The sequence below is a fragment of the Notolabrus celidotus genome, chromosome 11, assembly GCF_009762535.1.
Source record: "Notolabrus celidotus isolate fNotCel1 chromosome 11, fNotCel1.pri, whole genome shotgun sequence".
Lineage (NCBI taxonomy): Eukaryota > Metazoa > Chordata > Actinopteri > Labriformes > Labridae > Notolabrus > Notolabrus celidotus.
In genome coordinates this window covers 6724332-6740784 of record NC_048282.1, presented here as the reverse complement: position 1 = coordinate 6740784, position 16453 = coordinate 6724332, and the positions used below count along the sequence as shown (strand labels likewise).

Here is a 16453-nt window from a genome sequence, read left to right as displayed (position 1 = left end):
TACCAACCCTAGCTTTAAGTAAGCAGAAACGTTTATTTCATAAAGCCCTCTTACTGTTTAATTAAGGGCTGCCCAGGAGTAAAAGTGTGGATCTTTAAAGTGTAAGATACGTTTGAGTCCAACATAGAAAAATGTATATTAGAGTTTCTGTAACATTTCTTGATATCTGGTTTGAATCAGCTGCGTTGTGATTTAATATTTAGTGAGAAATGTATTTAATTAAGACTGAAAACAAATAATCAGACTGGCCGCACAGCAGTAAATAGAGCATCATACCGAGCCTGTGCATGTCAGTGTGCTCATATGACAGCAGCAGTTATTGATAGTTGTTGGTTGAAGTACTTTGTGGGGTTTTCTCAAAGGTTGAAAGTCCTGAATAAATCCTGAGAAAACTGCTGATGTCATATTATTTTCCACCCGTTATTGATGGAAATAATATCAATGAATGGCAACCACTTATATCAGTAACAATCAGCATGACAGTGGAAATTGCCTTACTTGGATGAAGGCATTGCTTCCCTGTCAGAGTCTGTGACTCTTTCCAGCTCAGCCAGTGCATTTCTGGCAGGCTGACTTAAAACATGACAACGGCAGCGGCCTTGTAATTCATCAACATGCCTCAGCAGCAGTCCCGTTCCATCTACTTGTTCCCTCTCATACACACTCACCATGGTGATGCTCCACACTACAGGAAAATGTTTTACAAATAACGCACATTTAATACGGAAAGAGAACTTCACACAGCAAGTCCTGGGTTCATTACTCTCTCACACACATTCCTGAGATCAGCATTGTTTAGCAGCTGCAGAGAGCAGAGACAGACTTCTTCAGCTCAGGTCCTCACCCACCCACAGAGCTGTTTTTCCTACACCTGTAAATGACAAAACCATCTCGCCCGGCCGCCACACAGCTGCAGAGGATGATAACAACATGTCCACTGTGCTGCCGGACGAATCACAGTTCAGTGGAAGGTTGGCGTCCGTCCAGCGCAGCTTAAACCTTCCAGCTGTCAGAAAACTCACGAGGCGTTTACCCAACTACAGATTAAGACCGCAGGAGGTCAACATGAGAGTGGTTTTCTTGAAAAGCCTCCGACAGCGCCGGGTCGTGGAAGTGTAGAGGTAGAATTTGGCGGGTATATATCACAGAGATGTTTGGAATATCACATACCCCTGTGTAGGGAAATGTGTGATGATCTAGGCCTTTGGTATATCTTTCACACCTGGCCTTATTTACTGCTTCAAACTGTTGAAGGTGTGATGATACGGTGAGACATACGAGGGACACATATTTCAACCCAGACCTTCAAGATCCAGGATGCTGCTTCTTTTAGATCTGAAGTAATTACTTTCCATCAACTCTTGTCCTCGGTATAAAACGTTTGTTTGTTAAAACCAGCGGAGCTCTTTGTTCCTGTGACAGTGTCACAGATTTTAGAGGCTACAATATGTTATATGTACAGTGTTGGTATACAGTATTTTGAGTATTGGCTCATTTTGATACCAGTGATCAACTACTGATGGTCATACTTTTTGTTTAAAGACACAATTTTTGTTGCTGTGCTTTGTATCTCTATAAAGCAAGCACATTTGAAAGTACTTCTAATGTCTAAACAAGGAATCTAACGCAGGAAACATGCCTGAAGATACAGATTCTCAGCCAGGAAGGGTACAGATATGATGTCGCCAGATAGCCAGGAAGTGCAGATGCAGTCCTCCAGCAGTTGGATACAAACTACAGAAATACAGACGAACCAACAGCTTGGAAGACAAACCAAGATCTGGGCGTCTGAGGGTTTCTTCAGCAAGAAATGACCTCATCCTGATCCACATGTGTACAATTTGTAACATTTTAAGGGTGTCCAAAAACTTTTTCCACCTCTGTATATGTCACACTAGATGCTAAGACTGTAGTTCAAACATCCAAATCACCACCCTGCTGAGAAACACCCAGCCTGGTGCAGCAATAAGCAGGCATTGTTTGGTTTAGCACACATAATGAATAATAATAATCTTTATTTCTATAGCACTTTTCTCAACAAAATTAAAAAGTGTTCACAGAAACACAAAAATAAACAAAGAAAAAAAATTGAATAATAATAACAATAGATCAAAAAAATTAATAATAATAAAGGAACTCCAAAGTACTAGAATGCATAACAAGACATCCAGAGCAAAATAACATGTGTACAAAGTTCTGAAGGCTTTTTGAAAATAAAAGTTTCAAGAAGTGATTTAAGGAGCGCTGGTGGCCTAGTGGTCTAAGCGCCCCACGTATAGAGGCTATAGTCCTCGTCGCAGAGGTCGCCGGTTCAACTCCCTACCGGTTGACGACACCCCTTCCCTCTACCCCCCACATCTCCTGTCTCTCTTCAGCTGTCTTGACAATAAAGGCGAAAAAGCCCAAAAATATAACTTAAAAAAAGAAGAAATAAGTGATTTAAAATTACAGGCAGAAGTAGCACGCCTTATTTTTGACTGAAAAAGCCTGAAAGCCCTTGGACTTAAAATGAACAACCAACAAGCCCATGTCGGCTGATCTGAGAGTGCGGGCAGGAACAAGACAGCCAAATGATGCCTTATTACAGTGAAGCACACTCAGTATGGGACTGCTCCTCTCATTGCCAGTTTTGGCTCCGTGTGTCATAAAGCTGCTGTCAGTAAAATCCCAGTCAGTAATCCCTCCACTTCTAAACAGAGACGGTTATTCTGAGGCTGGTGTTAATTACCCCACAGGCCCGGCTCACATGTTTAGGATTTTAATCACACACCAGGAAGTCCAATTATCCCAATTGAGCGGTTTCTCATTTGCTGTGTTGATCCTGTCAGATAGTGTTATGACAAAATGAGCAGCCCCTGGAGCCAGGGCTGCACCTTGGGTCCAGATTGTTTGACTGGATGAGAACCAGAACACCTGTTTACCAAAATCTAATTCACATTTATTTTTGTGAATTCAGAGTTTTAGTATTTTCAAACATTACTCTGAGAGACACAGACTATCTTCACAATGATCTCGGCATCCTGATTTCACGTGCTGCTTCATTGCAAAATCCCTCACTTGCAGAAGAACCCCCTCATGAACTCATCAATTTCTCTCCAGGTTCCTCACCTATTGCCCCAGCAAGAGGATCTCATCAGACGACGCCCTGAAGCACGAGTACTTCCGCGAGACGCCGCTGCCCATCGACCCGTCCATGTTCCCGACCTGGCCGGCCAAGAGCGAGCAGCAGAGGGTGAAGAGAGGCACCAGTCCTCGTCCACCCGAGGGAGGCCTGGGCTACAGTCAGCTGGTAAGGACATTAGGCTCCACTTTCTCCATTACATAGGGCGAGCAGGCTTTCTGAACGCTGTCTGTGTTAAATAGATTACAGAGGTACAGGCTTCTGCTTTGTGTCCGGTTATTTCCTCCTTGTGTTTTCCATGATGAGCACCTTCTAGTCCCTAATGTTTTCACCAGTGGGCCTACCCACCCAGAAGCTTTAACCTGATACTGATATTTTGAAATTAAGTTGCTGTTTGTTTTGCTTTGTTACCAACAAATGAGACCGTTTACAGACCGCTGCTCTGGATGTTTATCTCACTTTTATTCTTATCAAGGTGCAGATGCTTGAAAAACAAACCTTGGAACAAAATAAGCAGGAAATAATAACTTTAATTCAATTGTTAACAAAGAAACTCATGCATACTTCATCCTGTTTCATCAGAGCCCTCTCTAGTGAAGGGGTTTTAAAGGACCCAGTGTAGAGTCAGTCAGCTTTACAATAAATATGCAGGAAGTAATAAAGTAGTGAAAGTGAAAACAGTCAATAACAGTTACATTTGTTTCCATAACCTCTGCAGGGCGATGATGACCTGAAGGACACAGGCTTCCACCTGACAACCAGCAACCAGGGAGCGTCTGCAGTCGGTCCAGGATTCAGCCTTAAGTTCTGAGTCCAAATCCTGCAGGAAACCTGGCTGTCTCACTGAGGAGGGAGAGGGAGCAAAGAGTTCTGGGACTACTATTGGAGCTGGACTAGATCACTGGTTTACAGCGTTAAACCAGATCATTATGGGATACACTATCACTGAACAGTCAGGACTGTCTCGCAGCAAGACTGGACGCAACAAACATGTTGAGACTTAACCAACTTTACGGCTTCTTCTTCTCCTTCTTTCAGGCTCCTTGTTGAAATGTGGTTTTTCAGCTCTTGAAGAGGAGACGCTCAGAACCATAAATCTGTTGGAAGTGTAGCTCTGTTTTGTTTTATTTTCACGTGTATGCTTCATGAGAGGACCAGATTTTTCTAAATGGTTGGTATTTCCTGGCTGCCGGAGCTACTGTATAATGATGCAGCATTGGCTGTGTGCTCCATCCAGCATTATGTCAGAAAGTTACTTTGGGCTGTCAGGTCACTTCATGAAAGGAGGAAACTGTTTTTGCTAGAAATAAAGTTTGAAACTTTGTTTTGTCTGCTGTTTTTTCTATATTTATAAACTCTGTCCAAACTATGCAAACACAGCCGCACTCTGCCAGAGGAGAAAAAAGTTACAGGAAGTGGAGCTTTAAAAAAAGATCCAGCCTTGAACCCCAGTTAGTCGTCGCTGTCCAAAAGTGATGTCATTCTTTGCACTGCACACTTTGTCTCAGTACTTTGTTCTTTCGGGGGAAAAGAGGCCCAGACGTCTCTCTGCCTTTGTTTTTAAATGGTTCTACGACTTCAGAATTAAACCAATAAATTCTTTGATTTTGATCCCAAGAAAAATAAACAGTTCAGTTAAATTTCCTTGCAAGACCGTTCGCTGCTTTCACTGGAACCGGTGCCGTACAGTCCCCTTGCCTCGAGGCGTCTAGAGCCAGCGCTAAATGGAAATGTTCATTAATCAGTTTTATCTATCCCCCAGCCCCCACTGGAGCCCTTCTGCAGATTATTACACCTGATGTGTTGAATAAGCTTGGAAGGAGAGCAGCGAGTGGAACTGACGGCTCAGTCTCTGGAGGCAGACTGCTGGCTTCAATGTGAGGCTAGTAAAGTAAGCTAGACGTCTGAGGTGTTCCATATGTGGTTTAAAGTCCAAATAGTTCCAAAGGCTGTAGACAACATTGCTTACTCTGGCTTTCGTAGCTTACTTTGGTCAGTGCGTAAATTATTCAAATGGCACTCGTCTGAGCACGAGCTTCTGTTACTTTTTCATGCACCTTGGATGATTGATATTTTTTGGATGACACTTTTTTTCCCAGGGACCTCAAGTGGAAGATTTTTGTGTTCCTGTGATACTGATATCTCTCTCCAACTTGGCCTCTACCTTTTCAATGAAACCACAATGATATCTAAGTTGGTCCCATTTAGCTGTGGACCCCACTGGAGCGTCTGGGTGGCCTTGGAAACATCACTGTCTTCTCAGCAGGAGCTATATGGACACGTCCAGGCTATTGTCCCGAACAGATGAGCACGGCTGCACGGATCTTTCATCACCAAATGAAATGCAAACCGCAGCGGCTGCCATGATAGCTTTCACAGTCAGGTAGTATATTCACTGAAATTCAACTTGTCATGGAACATTTATTATTTATACACATTAAAACGCAGTGGCAATCAAAGATAGACACTTGTATCAGTAAAGACAGTCCTAAAAAAAACCACAAGTATGTGCCCTAGTGAATGAGGTGGTCTTGAGACCGTGTGTGGATGAGTCCTCTTCAGTGTGGAGAGCGCTGAGGCAGCCTTCAGAAGCGCACACGTACTCTCCACGAGTAGTTTGTGAGGACTTTGTCTTTTTTCTTCACGATGCAGGTGTATGTGCCTTCGTTGATGGCGTTGGCCACTATAGTGATGTGGTCGTCTTTCAGTGAGATGTAGTTTGGGTGAGAGAACTCCAGCAGCTCCCCGTCCTTGTACCAGCTGAAAGAGAAGTCCACCATTAGACTGTGTGAGTTCATTATACAGCATCACTGTGGTTAGACTGGAGCAGACTGTAACATAAGAGGTGAATGTAGTCGCTGTGACTTCATCTTTCAGCCTGGAAACTAATAGGCCTTGAGTTCTGCAATGTGGAGCCAGATCTGACCATATTAGGATGAGAGGTAGGATGCGCCTCTATCCTGGTATCCAGGTCAATGTGATAGCAGCTCAGGACGCCCTGAATCAGTCTTAATGGGACTACTGGGCCCTCTTCAAGCATCTGACACCATGAAGTAGTACAAAAATGTTAACGAGGCATCAAATCATTCTTTTTGCATCCAAGGACAGAAGGCATAAAAAGACGGACAACATGACAGCTCCTCAAAAGTAAAGCCAAAACATTCAGGCTCCCTCAACTGACTATGCAATGACAAATGTGACTCCTGCTGTGTTGTGTGCAATGGATCAGTAAAGGAGAACTAAACGTAAAAACTAAACCAAGAGCCTCGTACAACTTCAATACAAGCGGCAAACTCCGGCTGCAAATGAAGCCCATGCGGAAGTGTTAAAAACTGCAGTTCATCGAGTGTCCACTGGTGGCTGGCTCCGGAAGTACTGGAAACCACATACACACCCATTCAAAGAAGACGATCTTTACAGCAGAAATAAACATGTTTACAGCCTGGTTCAAAACCGACAGTAGTCTGGATAGCTCATTTCTCGAACGGCACAAACTGTATGGGGATTTTTTTTCTAACGCAACGGTTCAGAGGGTATTGAGATTACAAGTTTTCCATTATGAGAGGCACAACTGACTTGATTGACAGGTGGGAACACTGTAGCTCTTGGCTAGGAGGCTCAAAGCCCGCCTCTTTATGTTACACTCACTCAACAGACGTTATGTTGAGTTCAGCATTTCCAATATGGCTGCCACCGAGGATCAGCTTCAAAACAGCGCTTCAGAAACAGATGGGTGACGTCACGGATACTACGTCCATATTTTATAGAGTCTTATGCTTCTACATAGTCAATGATTGTGAGCAGTAGAGTTGCCCCCTGCTGGCCATTAGAAAGAATGCAAGTTTGAGGCATTTCTGCATTAGCTCCACTCTTCAAACAAAGAAGGTTCACCCCTTTATTCAGAGTTTCTGGGTGAGAGATACTCACTATACTTTGCCTTTTTTTGATGCTATTTTCTTCCCACAACGAAAAGTGAGCTTCTTGCCCTCGACCACCAGCTTGTGTTTGGTCCGTGGGGGCATCGGAGTGGGAGCCATGGTGGGGAAAGGGAAATCTGAAAAATATGGAGGGGAGATAACTCAGCAGAAACACAAGAGAAGAAGAAGAAACACAAACATTCTGCCTTAATGGTGGAACAATGATCCTGATCAGTGGAAATAGTGGAAAATATGAGAGCTGGTACTCCTTATTTGCACGTGTACCTTACAGCCAGTATCAGTTAATCAAAGATACTAGATAATGCTGATGTTCACAACACATGTTCAGTGTAATATGAACAAAAATCCCTGGCATCTCTGCATCAGTTGGGCTACAAGTGGACTGTCAAAAACTAGTGCTCTGCTTTGGTTCGCGGTCCTCTTTGAATTATTTTTCAACATTGCTGTCATCTTCTTTTTACTCATATTTTACTCTTTTATTCAGCGCTGTGGAGAGTTGTAAGTTTGTGTTAATTTATCACGTTACTCTCCACCAAAAACAGACCCGTGAGAGTCATGTAACGCCCACGAAAGGATGGAGTAATGTTGCTTAGTGCACCATACGTAATGCATATTTGGTACTATTATGAATCGCCAATAAAAGCTGAGATATGGAGAGGACAGGAAAAGGTACAGGCAGCTGGTTTTAAAGTCCTGATACGCCAAGAGGTTGAAGCCCTGGTCTTGATCATACAGCAAAGACGTGAGAGAAACAAAAAGCAATGATCCCGTAACTCTGTCATTCCATAATCTGGGGATGACGCAACCTCCCCTCTCAAGGAATTTGTCGAAACATGGATTACTGTCAAATATTTCGATTAGAACCTTATCAGGTCAGATACTCTATTCAAAACCTTGTGACCCAGCCTCACTGCAGCCGTCTTATCAACGTTATATCTCCCATCTGGTTTTCAACAAACACAACAGGCCGCTTAGTGATCAACTCACAGTCTGCTTAAAAAACAGTCGCTCTCGTTAATGCCGCAAAAATCCAAATTGACCTTGTGTGTCTCTAACCCTCAAGCCACAGTCTGAAATTCCAGCGGTTTGGAGTCACTCAGGAATTTTCCACAGCCGTACAACGTCTCCCAATCAACAATGAGGAACAGATTACTGCGAGCCAGGAATCGTATCCTCTTGCCTCTCTCCACACTGTCCCTTGTTGCAGACAGAAATCTCAGAGAGCCACAACAATCTAAAGGCTTGGATGGCGAGGAAGAGTCATTTCCTGTTGTGCAAAAGGAGAACTCAGCTCCAGATCGTCCCGCAATAAACCTAAAGAGGCTTCGTCTGTCAGATCACTGGTGTGTTATCACGTCTCTGAGCGGAGACACCACTCAACAGGTTCCTCCTCTAATCTGCTCTGTCAGTGTTCTGAGCTGAAACCCACATCACCTCCCCGGAGACTGAAGTGTTCCCATGCACTAAACACAAACTCCTCCAGTGGCAAGTGTAATCTCACTTCAGATCAGATCCTTGAAAACCTCCATCGCAGCTCTGCATGGCTGGACCTGTTGGCTCCCGTTGCTCCATTGGCAAACGGTTCACAGCAGCTCCTTGCGCTGCTCAATTGAGAGAAAAGATTTTCTTTTTTTCTCTCTCTCTCTCTCCCTGGACTGCTGCTGCTCTCTGCTGCTGCGTCTTACCGTAACAGAAATCACAGCTGGAGGGGCAGTGCTTCTGCATCAGCTTGCGCTTGCTGTCGCAATAGCCTTTCCGAGCCCAAGCTGGACAGATAAATAACCGGTCCAAACATCCTGCAGGAGAGAGGGTGAGTGAGAGAGATCAGACAACAGTTTTTAGTCAGCAACACAAAAAGTTGGATGCCTAATGTGCTTCTAGTTCCAATGAAAGTGACTCACCATTATACACACTAATGATGAGTCATGAGTAGTTTATACAATAATTATTAATGCCACGTTGACTTTTAGTGTCTGTCCTTTGAGAGAAGCACTGGTGGTCTACATTTGGTTTGACTGTGATCAAAAGGTGTCCCTGGTTCTGAGCCACGTAACATGTGCACATCCACGTGCAATTATTTTCTTCTGGTTTGGATGACACAGTTTTTGACCTCCAGAATGTCCAATGTGTCAGAGCCGGGAGACAGCTAATCACAGTCTGCAGGCTTTAATGATTTAATGACATGTGCAGGTGACTGAAGGTGGTGCCAGATTTCAACTTAACTGTTTCACCTGAGAGCGGCAAAAACATCATTCCTCTTTGGCTTCAGTATCGTCAGGGTTTGATGCTAACATTGTGTGCAAAGAAATGAAGCGTTCAGAGACTGATCTATTTGTCTTTATGTTTGAGATGGACTTTCAGGCGGGTTATCAGGCCTCATGAGGGAGTCTGACCCAACCACTTGAACTGAAACTGCTTAGTTTTAGGTCTTGAGGGCTTTTTTTCATTGAAAAGGTGTTTGACAGTTGTTCCTTTTTTGGACGGCTGACATATTCCCTTCATGACCAGTTAAGTTAATTGATTTGTTTACTACTTCTGGCTTCTGTGTCCTGGCTGTCTGACAACATCCCAGATGTATTAGTAATTGTTCAAACCAAGAAAAGAACGTTTCATTTTTGTTTTTTGTAGAGAAGTTAGAAACATCAGGACTGTGATCATACCGTAGAGACGATGCATGCCCCACACATCATCCTGTGTGACAAGTTTGCGCCCTGTTAAAGTTGCATTCAGGTGCATTATCGCTTTGTGGTTCATAGAGTGCATGAGTCCCAGGACGTGGCCGATTTCATGAGTTGCCACATGGACAAGATCTGTCAACCAAACCCCTGAAAAACAGACACAGTTGATTATTTTCTGCTGCAGTGCACCCCAGGAGCTCCTCCGCTCAGAGTCTGCTGCATTCATCATTTGTGGGTTAAAAATGAGCAATTTCCAGAAACATGATAAAGACACATGCCTTTCTTCCAGCTAAAGCGCATGTTTCCCAGAATCCAGTATTCATGGTCGTCAAAGTGGATCTCGCCAGTTGGCGGGAAGAATGCGTGAGCCAACTCTCCTGTGATGCCGTCAAAACAATGGTGCAAGTAGGACTGCAGACAGTCCGTGTGGTTGACGGGGTAGAAGCCTGCCAAGACAGACGGAGAGAGACAGATACACCTAAGAGCCGAGCAGGGGAACCCTCACTCCATTATTTCTGCTCTGTGAAGACAACAGCAGGAGGAATGATGAATTATAAAAGACAGAGCTTCAGCTTCAGCTTTCACTCTGCAGGATGACAACCGTTCCTCCAACCGTCTCTGAGAATTTATGCAGGACCCTGGAGTTTGCACCCAAAGGGACAGATAAAGCATAATTTAGACTGCTTCAGCACGGGCTGACATGTATGGAAGTTGTTAAGCATGTATTTTTTCATTTAGAAATTGTGAATCATGTGGAATATAAGCTTGGTAATATAGTCGCGGTAGTGTGATTTAGGAGGTTTGGAGGATGCTGAAGTTTCTGCGATGACAGCACAGAGGGAAAACAGCAACGACAAAGCAGAAGTCTGGAGCTCAGAGCCAAGGAACATCTGTCCGGGGTTGATGCAGCCACATGCACAGTACCCACCGATCTTTATGTCTGCTTCCTGGTCAGCTGGCACCTCTCTGAAGCTGAACGGCGAGACGTCGCTCCACATGCCAAACGCCTTGGCAATGCCTCTCCGTGTGTCGCTGGCATTTATCAAGTTTGTAGGGTAGGAGAGCAACCTGCTCAGAAACAACAGCATTATGTAGTTAAAACTGGTCTCAACACACATTCCTCTACAGCACAGGGATCTGCCAAAACACAATGGCTACTGTTCAGACAGACCAGAAATCCCACAAGCACTCCAAGTACAGCTCCATTACTGAGACCTGATATACTTTTATATCTTGGCTGGACGGATATGGATGCTTTAAGCAGGAATCAGTCATTGATTAATTGGTTACATCAACTTTTATAATACAAGACGTTAAATTATAATTCTGCTTATTCAGGAATGACTCCATTAAAGTTTGTTAGGTCACCAAAACCAAGTGATCTACTCTCTGGAGTTCAATCCAATCGATTTATTTATGACTTTATAGGATGGTGTTTTTTTTACAGGTCCAGAAATAAAGAGTATCACTGGAGCTTCTGCAAACAGTGTAACATAACCCAAACATGTAAGAGCCAATGATATTACATCGTGGCTGCAAAAGTCCAACATGTCCTCTTATCTTTGTCTCGAGCAAAGGCTTGCAATGTTGCTTATAAAGGGGACACTTGCAGAAGTTTTGGTTCTTCAAACTTTAAAAGCACTGTGAGGAGTTTTCATGCTATGATGTTTCTGGTGACCACTTTGGATGAAATTGGCAGTGTTTTCCTGGAAGAAGAAAATTTGACATGAACACAGACACCAAACTGCTCTTCACTGATAATCTCACTTGGCTATGTCTGAATGCAGAGACCTTGATTACCTATAAGATTTAACAATCAGTTAAAAACTCCTCACAGTGCCTTAAATGGACATGAGATGAGAGGATATTTAAAACTCTTCAGCTTTGGAGGACTGATTCCATCAACCTGCAGCTAACCTACACCAACAAGTCTGATTTAAAGATCTTTAGGTTGGCCTCCAGCTTCCACACAAATATGCCTGCTTGTGTTTCCCTGCTGAAACAAAAAACAGTCTAACTCTCATCATGTATTCAACTGTGCTGGGAAGAGAGGTTGTGAAATAAATACTTGTATGTTAGCTTGAACTTGTCCCATTTGAGCTGCTCCGGGGTGAGGGTGTAGCGCTTGTTCCTGGACAGGTGAAGAACTTGTGAGCGGGCCTCTTTGCGGATCCCGATGAGCAACGCAGTGGTGTAAGCTTCTTCCTTGGACAAAGAAAAACCTTTTATTAATCACCCTAGACTGAATTTAAGGGAGGAACTGAACCAGGTTGAATCATGAGCTTTTAGTAGGCTCTGCTCATAAATCAATCTGAGGGAAAACTTGGACGTACATCACAGGCCATTTGTTCGTCTATTGCTTCTGTTTCAGTGAGCAATGAAAGTGTTTACCAGTCATACTAATACGTTTCAAAGACAGGTCATGTCTTGTGTTAATTTCCAGATGGACAACATCAGTTCCAAATGTTCCCACTTGGGCATTTTAACAGGTTTAAAGCTCCTGTGAGGAACTTTTGGTTTATGCTGATTTTGGCGCCCCCTGTGGACAAAGCAGTGCATCCTATCTCTTTGCTGATTTTGTCTTGGATGTGTGTAGGCAGTGTTTCCAGACACTTAAAAAAAGCAGTTTTCTGCAGTGTGCTGTAACTCTCAGTACATTACTCAGTAGCTTTAAAAAGCTGTGTATGTGGACTTTGCTTTCACAAATATTACGTGACTGAGGTTGAGTTGTGGTTGGACTTGGCTGAGATATTACGTAACATTGACTGCACCATTTAACTTTTTATGGAGATTGGTTTAGGTAATAAAAACCCCTCTCCGCACTTTTATTTTGCAATTCTGACCACACAATCAAACTTAAGTGGAAATGCATTCAAACTTTCCGTGTAACCTAAATACTGATCGATTTAAAAACTCTACCATATTTAACCTTGACCATGTTTGGAGACTCACAAGCACACACTGCACATCAGGTGTGAGAAGTGCCAAGATGTGCATCAAAACCAAGCTCTAGTTGTTGAACAATTTTGGGAAAGTCCTACGAATCTGAAGTTCTGCTGAAATTCCTCTTGAACTGAAAATCCAGCAGACATGTATCCTGGAGTTTACAGGCGATGTAGAGCTGTTCTGTTTTTAGAACGTCTTGTTACTTTCCTTTCTTTGTAACACCTTGAAAACTGTCTGACTCCTCCACAGCCAGGTAAGGTTTAACACCTCGGTTTACTACTTACGAGACACGCGTGAGGATTTGCCAATCTGGAACTACTTTCTTCTAAGCATACCAAAGTGTTAAAGCCAAAAGTCCTGTCTAGTCGCTGTATTTTAATGAACTAGTTAGCACAATGGCGATCATTTTCTTGGAATTCACAACTGGGGGCCATGACCGAGCAGTGGTTGGTCCACCAGAGTGAGTAAGCTGAAGTGGATTACTGTTTCCGTGGATTGTGGGTAAATCTTAACTCCAGCTCAACAAACAAAGAGAAGGCTGATGACTTACTGATAAAGCTTTAAAAGCAAGAGCAACTACAAAGAAAAAGAAACACATTTGATGTTCAGATGAAGACGGAGAGTGTAAACTTTGGTTGGATCTGAAAGAGTAAGAGCCAATCTCTAAACCAACAGATACAGCCTGAAAGCGTCATGGACTCTGGGAGTGATGGGCAACTTTTCAGAACCTCCAGGATAGCCAGCGGTCAGCGATAAAGGACTCCTATCCAAGACTTTATTTTCTTAGTAGTGTGTTTTACAGTCAAACAAGCAAGCAGACGACTCTTTAAAGACATAACCCAAAACGAAATAGTTGTAAGATGACTGCTGATGAGTTCAGGCATCTCTCACTGTTTTTCTGCGACGAGCTGGAGCCAATGAAACTGAAACCAGAACACTTCCGATACCAAAATCCACTAACAGGTCTTCAGACTCCGTTTTTAATGTGCAGTCTGTAAAAAGAGTCTGGAGTAAGGCCCAATCACATACCTGCAATTTCCTCCTTATGCCACAGATGTTGGCAAAGAAGGGAAAAGCAACATCTTTTAGAGTTTAATGCTTGAATGGTGCATGATCAACTCCTATAATGATAGATTTGATAATAAATTCTAGCGGTGTTTAAGGCAGTGGTTCCTAAGTGGAATATGTAAAAGAACAGAGGAAAGCCAAGAAAATCTATTCTGGGTGTTTAAACCTACATTACCCTTGTTGACTGTTCTTCAGTCTTTATTTCGTCTTATAAGATGTGATCATTCCTCCTCTCCTGAACACAAAAAAGACTCAAACAAAGCCTTAGTAAGGAAGATCAGGATGGGGTCAAACCGTTCAAAATGCAATTGTTTCTCCAGCGTTTTCTCCAGGGAGAAAAAAATCTGTGAAGGCGGGGAGCAAATATCAAAGCTGCTCACTCCTTTTAGCATTCTACACCCTATCCTTTGGTTCCTGTTCCTGCTTCGCCCAGTCAAAACAAATAGATCCAGTACTTCCTTCATTTCCTCACCAAAATAGTTACACAGAGGCAGGCAGGCGGTCTGACTGAGTGTCCACACTGCTGTGGAACTCCATGACCTTCCTTTCTCTGAGGTTTTATAGAAAGTTGCTGCTTTGCATTATTTGTGCTGGTCACTGTTTCATACAACAGACCTCAGATGACCTCAGTTGACACAGCTGAGTCTTGTGTTTGGAGATTTATGGGGTGTTTAATGTACTAAGGCCAGTGCAGATCTTTCTGTATCTTGTGTTGTTATAATCACTGCAAATCTAATCTCACTTTGGCACAACTAAAGTCGAACCATAAACCATGAGGGCCGAAACGAGCCCGCTAGACTAAACCTTCAAGCCAAAACATCCAAGGGTAAATCCCAGAGGATCCTTGGAAGAGTTCGGAACAATCTGAGACTGCCAGAGACTGCTAAAACTGGGATTAGGATCTTTACCCTGGGTTTCATAACACTGAAGGCTCAATTCAACAAAGGCTATTTAATGCATCTATTGCAAAACACAGGCTGTCAATTGAACTTTTACTCAGCAAGCACCTCTTCTTAAAAAACTAAGATGAATCATTCTGAAAATACACCACATTCGAGTTTTTTGTTGGAAACATGACAGGACAATCGAAACATATGTGGTTTTACATCATGCCGATTGTGCATTATAATAAAGAAAACATTATTCATGCTATCTCACTGCATTTTTACATAATTTTATTCATTTCCATCAAAAACACAAACTCTGGTGTTTCTTTTACTGCTGTATTGCCTAAGAAGCTTATCTAAGGCGCTTATGTAATCCACACACTCCTGATTGACACATTATGAGAGTTTGTGGCAAAGGAAATGACATAAAGTCATCCCTCAGGCTCTGTCTCTCAGTGGGTGGGTGGCAGTGATAGAGGAACACATTTATCCAATTCACTGAGGTTAGAACTGTGCAGGGATCCACTGCTGCTCTAATCTAATCATGCTAGTGCTTTAACTTCTCCACCAGAGACATTAAGTCAATCTGATGAGTATGCCAGGGATACCTTTAACAAAGTGCTGACGTCCAAAGAGTGATACTGTTAAAGAGGCATGACAGATTATTGACAATCTTTGGCACGTGATTTCCTATTGAAAATATTTTAAAAGTTGGGGTCTTTTTCTTTATTATAGTGAAAGAAAACAAAATAATGTTAATCTGAGAATTTTAAAAAGTGAACAATGTGCACACTGAGTACATGCCAGGGTAATTCATTGAGATTTATTACACTGTGGTGAAATCGGAGTATAATGGATCCAGCAAGTAACACTATTTCAACATTATTTCAGTCTTCATACTTACAAACTTTCACACATATACTAGTGTAGTCGAAGATAAACACTTTACCTTTAACACGATAGTTCCTGTTTGAAATTAACGCACCTTGTGCCACAGCACTACTGTACATGCCGAGTGTTACAGTTCATTCTAAAGCTGATAAAAATATGTAAATAAATCCAGGTTATTTCACTGAGCTTCAGTGCAACATGTGGCGAATCCTAAGCAGCAGATATTTGAATGGAGTTTGTTTCTACCTTTGTATAATTCAACGTTAAATAAACAGGCAATAAATTGAACTTGCACAACTGCACTGACTTCTCCAACAGGTCATAAAGGGCTCACAGCATACCTCTAACCTCCAGGAGGGAAACGCTGTGGTTTGTTGCATCCCTGCGAGCAGCAGACTGAGCAGCGCAGCAGCCAGCAGAGGAGCGCAGCCCAGGTCGCCTCTGCGTAAACTTCTGGGAGTCTGACAGCAAACCATGGCTGCGATATCACTCCTCCAGGAGGAAGAAAACAAGCACGAATAATCCTTCAGCGAAGACAGCACAGCTTCACCGTCTATGCCCACGGACACCACCTCTCTGCCATCGCCCGGGTCGGTAGTTTAGTGTGTAGTTTGTGGTGTGCAGCAGCCAGTCCAGCCTGCGCACCAGGTAGTGAAAGCAGCGCAGACTGCATCAGCTCTGCTCGGCTCTCTTCCGCACAGTGCGTCTGCCAGAAGGCTGGTTTCATATTACTGTTTGATGGGGCAGGGGGTCAGTGTCGAGACAATCTAATGAAAACCAAACGCGCCCCGTCCATCAAACCACTTGTTGCAACCAGCAGAGCACAGTTAAAGCAGAATCAGATGGTTTCTTTTGAACATGATTTTCTGAGGTTACGTAAGGCTGCAGGGGAAAGAATAGTTTAGTCTTCCCTTAATTTAGCAG

The 16453-nt window shown here is 43.1% G+C and overlaps 2 protein-coding genes across 6 annotated transcripts in view; one reads left to right on the top strand and one right to left on the bottom strand.

Annotated features, from left to right (window-relative positions):
* The window catches only part of cdk11b (cyclin-dependent kinase 11B), a 17594-nt gene extending 13149 nt beyond the window's left edge, over positions 1–4445 (top strand). For all 5 annotated transcript variants that reach the window (XM_034695607.1, XM_034695604.1, XM_034695606.1 and 2 more), the window contains exons 19-20: positions 3100–3289; positions 3840–4445. In XM_034695607.1, the coding sequence (XP_034551498.1) occupies positions 3100–3289; positions 3840–3932 (283 nt within the window). In that variant the 3' untranslated portion in view covers positions 3933–4445. The remainder of the gene's footprint in view (positions 1–3099; positions 3290–3839) is intronic.
* mmp23ba (matrix metallopeptidase 23ba) lies at positions 3562–16453 on the bottom strand. The gene is made up of 8 exons (XM_034695608.1): positions 15871–16453; positions 11806–11942; positions 10666–10805; positions 10016–10183; positions 9720–9884; positions 8745–8855; positions 7049–7175; positions 3562–5881 (listed from the first exon to the last, which is right to left on the bottom strand). The coding sequence occupies exons 1-8, from the start codon at positions 16003–16005 to the stop codon at positions 5707–5709; spliced, it is 1158 nt and encodes a 385-aa protein (XP_034551499.1). The 5' UTR covers positions 16006–16453; the 3' UTR covers positions 3562–5706.